Source organism: Sinocyclocheilus anshuiensis, unplaced genomic scaffold (assembly GCF_001515605.1).
Source record: "Sinocyclocheilus anshuiensis isolate Anshui unplaced genomic scaffold, SAMN03320099.WGS_v1.1 scaffold475, whole genome shotgun sequence".
In the NCBI taxonomy this organism is placed as follows: Eukaryota; Metazoa; Chordata; class Actinopteri; order Cypriniformes; family Cyprinidae; genus Sinocyclocheilus; species Sinocyclocheilus anshuiensis.
The window spans coordinates 695,765-706,030 of NW_015549650.1; the positions used below are offsets into that span (position 1 = coordinate 695,765).

At 36.1% G+C, this 10,266-nt stretch overlaps 1 protein-coding gene across 1 annotated transcript in view; it reads left to right on the forward strand.

Annotated features, from left to right (window-relative positions):
• Positions 1 to 1,373: 1,373 nt before the first annotated feature.
• Positions 1,374 to 10,266, forward strand: part of sft2d1 (SFT2 domain containing 1) — a 28,995-nt gene continuing 20,102 nt past the window's right edge. The window contains exons 1-3 of the mRNA XM_016449469.1: positions 1,374 to 1,569; positions 2,570 to 2,656; positions 4,797 to 4,882. Coding sequence (XP_016304955.1) covers positions 1,504 to 1,569; positions 2,570 to 2,656; positions 4,797 to 4,882 — 239 coding nt within the window. The 5' untranslated portion in view covers positions 1,374 to 1,503. The remainder of the gene's footprint in view (positions 1,570 to 2,569; positions 2,657 to 4,796; positions 4,883 to 10,266) is intronic.

Genomic DNA, 10,266 nt, shown 5'->3' on the forward strand with positions numbered 1-10,266 from the left:
CTTCTATTCGTTTATTTTAGAGTTGACCAATGTTACGTCATTCTTCCATTAAAAGTCAAAACTTGCCTATATGCATTCATTCATGAAAGTGTATTAGGACATCTGTTTTCCACACATAACACTCTCTGCTCTGTGAAACTTATTTAAGGATATTCAGAAATTATGTTTGCATGCCATACACGATTTGTAGCAGCCTCTGAAAGTTTATTGATAGCAGTACAGATGAAAATAACCTTAATTTTGTATGAAAAAGTGACTCTCTAGAAGACAGTCCAGTATTTTTGTATGAATATGATCAACACCGTTTCCAAAATGAAGCTCTGTTAAGCAGAGAAACACATTCTGGGCTGTTTGAAGACCTTCAGCCAAACACTTTATCTTTTGCTGGTGTGGCTTATTTTTTTTACGTGTGAAATGTGAAGCTTTTAATTTTTGTTGTTGTTAATGCTTATGCTAATGCTATGTTGTTAATGCTTTTTTTTTTTTAAAACAATACCCCAAAACAAGTTTGTCCATGCATTAGTGTTTCTACTAGCTACACAGTTAATGCTGTACATCAGACGGTGGCTACAAACCAAACAGCAATAGCATTAGGATCTGTCCTTGCTAGAAAAGATTTTTACGTGTGAAATGTGAAGCTTTGAATTTTTGTTGTTGTTAATGCTTATGCTAATGCTATGTTGTTAATGCTTGTTTTTTTTTAAAACAATACCCCAAAACAAGTTTGTCCATGCATTAGTGTTTCTACTAGCTACACAGTTAATGCTGTACATCAGACGGTGGCTACAAACCAAACAGCAATAGCATTAGGATCTGTCCTTGCTAGAAAAGAAATTATACTTTTATGTCCTGTGTTGGCTAACAATTTACAAATAAACAACATCAAAATCTGATCGAACTGGTCACAGTATTACTATTGTGTGTGGTAGGCCTACTTAATGAATTTTGGACCATATCCGGTTCTTGAAATTGATGGTACAATATAGTGTGTGCAACTGTGTACTGTACATACACTTATTCATAACAGTGTCCTGGAAGGGACGTTTTCAAGTGCATTCATATTTAATTCCTGCAAAAATGGCAGGACTTGGGATGATGACGACAGGTATCTAAACAAACAGTACAAAGCTGGAATCAAAAGTCTCTCATTTTAAAAAATGTATATGTTTAGAATACAAGTTTGTTGTATAAAGAATATATAAGGATAACTAGTCTAGCACATCCTTGTACAACAGAATTTGACGGGCACTTTAAAAACTACATTTTCGCAATGCCCGCCGCCTGCGTCGTGATTGGCTGTCGAGCTTCAAAAGCTGTCTATGATTGGTTAGTTTGGGGGTCACTCGTTACAGTCCGCCCAACCATTGCACTCAGCGATTAGATGAAGGGCGGGGCTTATGGGAATACGGGTGGGGAAAAGTAACGTCCTTTTTGTGTCAGTGCTGAACTTCGAGGAAGTGTTGGATAATTTCAACAAGGCACTGTTTCACCTGCCGAGCAACGATGGACAAGTTGCGTCGTGTATTAAGTGGTCGAGAGGAAAATGAAGAAGTGGGACTTACAGCACAGGTACAACAAGGAGAACGTGTGTTTGTTTGCAGTGTGTCTTCGTCTGTAATTGATAGGCCCCATAGAGTTTATGTAGTACTGTAAATTCACAGTGTTGGTATTTTTAACTTCCTTTTAGTTCTTACTTAGTACTATTATACAGTAGAGGTAGCAGATATTAATACCATGGTAATGGATGAATGCCATATTTATACAGCATGGTACTCCAGTCTCCTTCACAGAATACTATGGTAGTATGTTATTACCATCATGACAATGTTAAATAATAAAAGCAACAACATGATATTACCATTCTGTGTTATCACAAACCGTAGTAATACCATGGTGCAATTTAGTCAGGAGAAATAGTCTACATAAAGAGATTACAGTGCAGTGTTGCTCTTTTTCTGGTCTGTCTTCTGTTTGTTTGCATATAATTGTTATGTGATAATGATATTTCTTAACACATTGCTGATTTTACATGCTTCCTGAGATGAAGGATCATGTGAGGTAAGGTCATGACCTCCGGATGTTGTTTAGTTTCGGAAACTGGGCTTTAAACACTGTTGCAGAGCTTAGTTGTTTTTCCATTTAAAATAACACTAGATGTTTTACATACAGTAGTGTCTTAAAGGGTTCATGTCATGAGGGATCACGTTTTAATTGATCCCTTTAAGATAGAAAGTTCATCATACTTTTAAAAACATGCTGTAAGCTCTGCAGTGCTGTGATGTGTTGTTTTTCGTTATATTCTACGCATTTAATCCTCTGTAAAGTACTAGCCGTTCTGTTCATCTTACCTGTTTAGGCTGTAATGCATGATGGTCATCATGTGAATGATTATATGGAAAAGTCAGAACAATAGTACATTTTCTTCCTGTCTTGTTCTTCCTGTGGGTCTGCATATATAAATCAGAGGCATTTTAATGAATCAGATGCAGTCATAAGCAAGTTTAAAGCATGAACTCTTTGTTTGTGGGGCATTATGAACCATGTGACATCCTGTGATTCTTCCCCGTAGATCCTGGATAGCACAACACTCAGTTTCGGCACACGGGTGAAGTGGTTCGTCATTTGTTTCGCAGGAGGGGTCCTGTGCTCAATACTTGTGAGTTAACGTTCCTCATTATTTCCCCTTGATGGTCTTTATCTGTCCAACGATTTGCAGCCACACTGACCTAGTCCATTTCGAAGACTCTCAGTCATTTGTTGTTACGTTACTCTGAAATAGTTCACCCCAGGGCTGTAACTACCATAGACATTGAGGGAGACAAGTACCACACCCACAGCCCCCCAATAATGAGAAATGACCAAAATGTTCCCCCCAATTTGATGTAGTGCTGGGCGATATACCGGTTCATACCGAATACCGGTGTTTATTTTTGTTATTATATGACTTTTTAAAATACCGGTGTATGTTGCTTAAACAACGTTCGGAACGGGACACTGTTTGAAAGGGGTCCCTTTTCACTGGTGCACTGTGGTGAGGGAACAGCTGTATGGCTTGACAGTAAAATAGGGCATTCTAAGTCAGTATACTGCAGTATTTCCTCTCTCAATCAGTAGAAAATATGGTTAACACCCGGTCATGCATGAAAAAAAAATACCGTCATGTACCGTGAAACCGGTAGAATTTTGAAAAATACCGCGATATAAATATTTGGTCATACTGCCCAGCACTAATTTGATGTTTGACAATATTTGACAGAAGATTGAAAAGTTACGTTAACTTTATATTTTTGATAAATTGTCACCCCAAATATTTGATATTTGACAAGTTACATTTTTGATGGCCAAATTGTCACCCCCAATGTTTGATATTTGACAGTATATGACAAAAAAAAGTTTTAAAAGTTAGCGGTTCGCACTCGTCAATGTCAAAATGATTGAGAGGGCCAATCAAATCAAAGAAGGCGGGCTTTACTACTCACAAAAACTGCAAATTCCAGCACGTCTATTTGTTTTTTAACAGGGAAAGAGTGCGAGGTAAGATGAAATTACTTTTTAAATGTATTTATTTATTTTTAACGTTTTTAATTGGAAACAGGCTTTGTTTTAAGTGATTCGTGTCATTCAATTGAATGTGATGAGAATAGAACGATTTTTCTATTAATGTTGAATGGGTACATATTTTAAAATAAAAATATTATTTGAAAACACATATTTATAAAAATACATATTTTTGTTTTTACAGTTCTTTCGTTTTTCTTTCTCTTTATTCTTCTAAATCCATTTAAAATCTTAAATTATTTAATTACTTTAAATAAAAACACCACTCCCATTGGGTTATTTTAGATAAACCCCTAAAAAAAGATTCCCCCTCATAACCACGTAACGTCATGATGTGGTTATGGCCTTGTTTCACCCAAAATCAATTTAATTTTCTCACCCTCATGATGTTATTATTTAGACTAATAGGCTAATCTTCCCCAAAAATCTCATTCATATTTAGTTCATTTAAAAGTGCAATGGTACCAAGCACCATCGATCATTGCATGTCACATAAGCTCTTGCAATGCAGTGAATAGACTAATATATGCACAGTTTGAATATACTTGATCGTAAAAGATATTTGAGAAGTTTAGCCTAATAATAAATAACATGTTAAATTTCGGTTTCTCACAAAAAAAGGTAATGGACAGCAAAACACTGTTGCTTCTTGCAATGCAATACATGTGAAAACATAATCACAAATGGGTGAATTGAGCGCCCTAATGACGCCAACCTGTTCCTCTTCCCCCTCCCAGTTGCTTTCAGTTGGTGTGTGGTTTGGCCACAGCAGAGTGATAACACTTTACTGATAACACTTACAGCGGCAGTCATAAAGTATGCATGTGCAGACTGCTGTACATTATACCAGGGAGGATTTTTTTTTAAAACTAGAACACCTGTATGAATCAGAAATCCAACAAAAATTACATTGACACCAGTTTCTGGACTAGTCATTGCATGCAAACATGGTTAAACAAGTTAGTTCTAATAAAAGCTCTAGCTTTATTTAGCATACTATGTTGTGTGTGTGTGATATTTTGTTATCGAATGCAACAATAGCAATTAAGTTCCAAGCACTGTTTAGGGCCACTGTATATTTTATGTAGGGCAAAGGCTTTGTAACACCACTAGGTGGCAGAACGGTTTAATTTGTTCATGTACAAACTCTGAAATTGATTTTGTTATAGCACAGACATGTTGTTTCAGAGAAATGTTTGAAAATGGATTAACAAGCCTCATTACATCTTCTGAAACAGGGAACTGCACTCCTCTTCTTGCCTAATACTGGTGGTAAATTGTTTGCTGTATTCTACACCCTTGGAAATATTGCAGCACTTTCAAGGTAAGTGTAATTATGGCTGGGTTGTGGGCAAGCATGCAATGGCACATTCTCTAAAATGTTGATTCAGTGTCGTTATTCTGTATGTGTGATTAGATTTACTGTACATCAAGTGCTTTATAAGCCTAGTTTTGACACTTTCTACAGATATGCAACAGGTAAGAGGCACAAATCCCCCATTTTGGGGGTAAATTATTAAGTATGCATGCTACATAAAATGTTATCAAACATAAAATGAATAATTAGTGAAAAGAACATATTTTTGCAGACATAAAATATTAGTGTTGTCGCCTTGACGGCATGCAGGCTTAACCATTCGACCCAGCTACCAAAATGATTGTAGCAATCACATATTTTCTTTAATTTAATATACATTTATCAGTGACTACAACATTTGGGATCAAACTGGTCAGCCCCTATTCATTGACAGCTTAATTTTGGCTAAATCTACAAACTTGTTATCCTTCTGTCTTCTGCATACATACAGTACACTCAAGTATAACAATATATATTATATAGCAAATGTCGACTGCCTCTTTTTTTTTTTCTTTTTTTTTTTTATTTATTTTTTATTGCAAAATGTAACTATATTATCACCCAGCTCTTTATTTTAAAGGGGTCATATGATGTGATTTAAATTTTTCCTTTCTCTTTGGAGTGTTACAAGCTCTTGGTGCATAAAGAAGATCTGTAAAGTTGCAAAGACTAAAGTCTCTAAAACGGCTCGTTCTAACACGCCCCCACATGTCTACGTCGCTATGTGGGAAGATTTGCATAACGCCGCCCAAATGTTCACGCAAAGAAAGAAGGCGTAACTTCTCGTTTATAATGGGTTTTAATGTTTTTGTCTCGTCGCTCCGGACGGGCAGGGCACCACAATATGGTAAGGGGCATAACATTTCCGTCACACGCTTGATGAATTCGGCTAATCACAACGCACCGGATAGCTGGCCAATCAGAGAACACCTCGCTTTTCAGAACGATGAGCTTTGTAAAAATCGACGCGTTTCAGAAAGGTGGGGCATAGAGGAGAAACAATAATGTACAGTATGTGGAAAATGTGTTTTTTGAACCTTAAACCGCATAAACACATTTCATTACACCAAATACACAAAATAATGTTCTTTTTAGCAACATCATATGACCCCTTTAAAATGGATATATGAGTGCATGTGCATGCATACATCCACAATGCAGTAGGGTGATAAATACAAATCTCAAAAGCAAATCTCAACTGCTTGATTGCGTGTATTGTTCGAAAATGTAAACTATTAGAAAATGATATAGACCTATTATATTAGAAAATTATGTAAGTTATATTAGAGCCCAGCTCTAGTCTTCTTAATGCAACTGTACGGCATGAAAATATTAAGATATTCTAAACATTAACATCATGATTTTTTTGTGAAGCTGCTTTGAAACAATATGCAGGGTTCCTATGCAGTTTGCAAAAGTATGGACTTTGATTTTAGTATTTTCTAGGTCTGGAAAAGTATGGAAAAATTTTTGTGTTTCCAGACTATTACCCTATTGTGTTTTCTAAAACAGAAAATTTAGAATTTCTAAAAAGAAATGTATCATAGAAGCAGAGGGTTTTTCATGACAAAGTGTGAAATAGGGTTGGCTGGATAAAAAATATCGATATCTCGATATTAATCGATTCTCATTTTTACAGAATGATATTGATTCTTAAATCCCAAGAATCGATTAGTCTAGCCCAGGGGTAGGCAAGTTCGGTCCTAGAGAGCCGCAGTCCTGCAGAGTTCAGCTCCAACCCTGAAAACAAAACTCACCTGCCTATAGCCTTCGTAATCCTGAAGACATTGATTAGCTTGTTCAAGTGTGTTTGATTAGGGTTGGAGCTCAACTCTGCAGGACTGCGGCTCTCTAGCACCAAACTTGCCTACCCCTGGTCTAAACTGTGTTCAGTTAGTGGACGGAACATTGAAGGGCACGTCCCATCCAATAAATCGCAATAAGCATTGTGCTTTGGTACTTTTAATATGAAACAAAGCCTCAGATTTCAAATTCTGTCCATTGTATTGCAATATTCAAACAATAAATGCCGTTTTGGCGCTGTTTAATGTGGAGTGAGTGACAGATCGCTGTAGCACCTCAGAACAACAGACGCGGCAGAGCGAGGCGTGCGTGAATTGATCATCTCCTCCACATTAATACCAGTTCCAGCACAAAATAAACATGTATAATAAACAGTACAACTTTACAATTCGTATCCTGTCTCATGTAATCACTCAATCAGTGTTTCAGTCGCGCAAAGACGTCAATATAACAGCTTGTTAACAATGTCACGTAACGTCACATTTACCTCAGAAAAAAACATATTCGGTGACCATAAACTCATTAATCAGATAGAAAAATAAACTGTAGAGAGGGGCATTTTGCTAAATATATGCACCATATAACATACTCATTATACATTTTACTGTTCTTCAATGTTTAATTTATGTTTGAAAAAATCCATCAAGTTTTTATGACAGCCACCATTATGTTTATATTTCTTAAGGAATTTTTTTTTCTTGAGAAAATTTGGCGTGTGCTGTACCTGATATACATCCAAAATAATCGATATTGAATCGAATCGGTAATCGAATCGAATATATATATATATATAAAACAAACATTCATATTGAACTTTTCTTCATTCAGACTTTGTTTGTAGTGTTGTCAAAAGTACCAGTATATCGGTACCAAGTCAGTACTGAAACTTTAAATATGTAATGATCTGGCATTCTTTAGGAGTGGCGGCTGTTTTCAATCGGTCCTGTGTGTATTTGTGTGAGCGCTCTAAGAAGAGTGTCAGAGGTTTCTATTTACAACCTGTTTTCACAGCATTGAGCACTGTAGCCATTCGCCCAGGGGTGTCCAGTCCTGCTCTTGAAGGTCCACTGTCCTGCATTCAGATGCTCAATAAGCATGTCTAAGTTAGAGAGAATCCACTCCATACCGCTTGAAACACTGCAGGAAAATGTGTCCCAAATCCAATTTGTTTTGCTCATATGTGACCCAGATCATTTAGTTTCATGACAGTGTGAACAGCACAGACCACGTGGAATCTGATCTTTTTGATTCTGATTTGGGCCACTTCCATATGTGGTACTAAATCTGATTCAGGTTAGGTGTTTTGCAATGCGACCACAGTCCGAATGATCATATTGCAATTCATGGTGACTTGGACTCTAGATCGACATAAGTCATAATTCCCCGCTGACTGACGGGAGTCACTTCAAAGATTTTACATAGCGGTAGTTCTTTAGTCACTTGTTGAACATGACGGAGGTTGTCGGGAGAGGCAGTAAGATGTTGTTTTACAGTGTATTACAGTGACGGCTCTATATAGCCATCTAAAATAAAATGAGAAATGATGCTTTGCCAAATAATTGAAATGAAATGTTACATTTAATATTTTAATTTATTTCAGTTAACATTTATTTTAATGTTTTTTTATTTTTTATTTGTTATGGTCTTTAGTTTTAATTTAATTTTGTCTTGTTGTTTTTTTGTGCATGCGGGTCAGTTCAGCACCGTCATTCGTTCACATTGCAATCTGATGTTGGCCACATTTAAAAATAATGTGAACAGCCATAGAAAAAAAATCAGATCTAAGCAATAAATCGGAATTGAGCACTAATGCTTGCAGTGTGAGTGTAGCCTAATAGACTTGTTCTATATAACGAGTTTCTTTGTTCTTCATTTTATTACTAACATTTCACTTGAAATTTTTAAAGCGATGTTTACATACTTAAAAAAGTGTTTATTTAAAGGCACAATATGTAAGATTTTTTAATTAAAATATCCAAAAACCACTAGAACAGTGTTATATATTTCGCTGACTTGTGTACTTACATTATCCCGAATGTTTAAATCCAGAGAAATAAGCAATTTTAACTAGTGACACGGAGCGTTTCCATAGTGTCATTGTGTCGCCTGCCAATGACGTCATAACCCCTCGATTTCCGGTTTTGTTTTGTAGAAAACATGGAAACACCAAAGACGCTTTAATATGCTATGCATTTTATTAGACAGGTGACGACCGCACAGAGTAGCATTATAACAGAACGTTCAAATTTATCTAGTATGATAAAACAGCGCTGCTGCTTTCTGGAAGGAGCGGAAGCGGTCGACTGTGGCATAATAAAAGCTCCGCTGCTTTCGAGCCATGTGTCGCGCTCGTTCAGCGGCCTCATTTCGCTTCGACGGCTTTCAGCCTCACTCTGCTTCATACTACGACGTTAATAAATCTTTAATACATTAGCTCATCCATGAACATGATTTCTGCCCGAGTCCCATCGGATTGCATCGGCTGTGGTGATGAAGACGACAACTCCCATGATTCCACACTCAGTCACGGCGTCATCTAACTATGCCTTTGTTTCTTTGTTTGTTTTGAATATGCGCCCTGTAGTGGCAAAAAATTACATATTGTGCCTTTAAGGCTACATGCTGTGTTAATGTATTATTATTATTATTATTTGTATTAGCACTAATAATTAACTATTTATTTATTTATCCCTAATAGTTCCAGTAGTTTTTGCTATGGTACAGAGAACCGTGATATTTTGGTACTGTGACAACAATATTTATAGGATTGTGAGAGTATCAGATTGTGAATTCAGTATTGTGAATTTGAACCTATAATCTTTACACGCTAAGTCCTTTGTTTTTTAAATATGGTCTGAAAACTCAAAAAAGTCTGAAAATTTGAGTCTGGAAAATTTGAAATAGAACATGTGTAGGATCTAGGGATGCACCGATACCACTTTTTCCAGTACTCGCCCGATACCGATACTTTTATTGTTGGTACTTGCCGATACCAATATTTTATTGCATTTGTAATTTTTTAAAATATTGGGTACAGAAACCAAAAGAGTATGTATAATGTTAGTTGGTTAACTTAATTTATCAAATAGATACAGTCAAACCCCCTTCACCTTCAACATTTCTCACATTATCACAGTTTATTCGCTATAGTTTAGAAAATGGTAATAAAATATAACAAGAACTCAGAATTAAATTGAGTCAGAAAAATTCCGCTTGATAATGTTAGATCACTTTTATAGAAAGGTATGTAGCCTAATGGATTACAATCAACCAAAAATTAGACAGCTGTTAGTATGACAGTATTTATAAAACTATCAATACGTAGTCAGGCAACCCTTAGCCTTAATGACCGAAAATAGAAAATCTGGTCTCTGAATCATTTTTGGTTTGACTGTATATCCTTTGGTTATTTTCACACTTAACACTTAATATTAAAATGTATTTTACAAGTTTTTGTTACTTTCACTGTTAATTTTTTTGCTCTATTGGTACATCATCTTTAATTTAATAGCATTAGAGCTGCTCCATTGCAGCGGCTTAGTACTGTA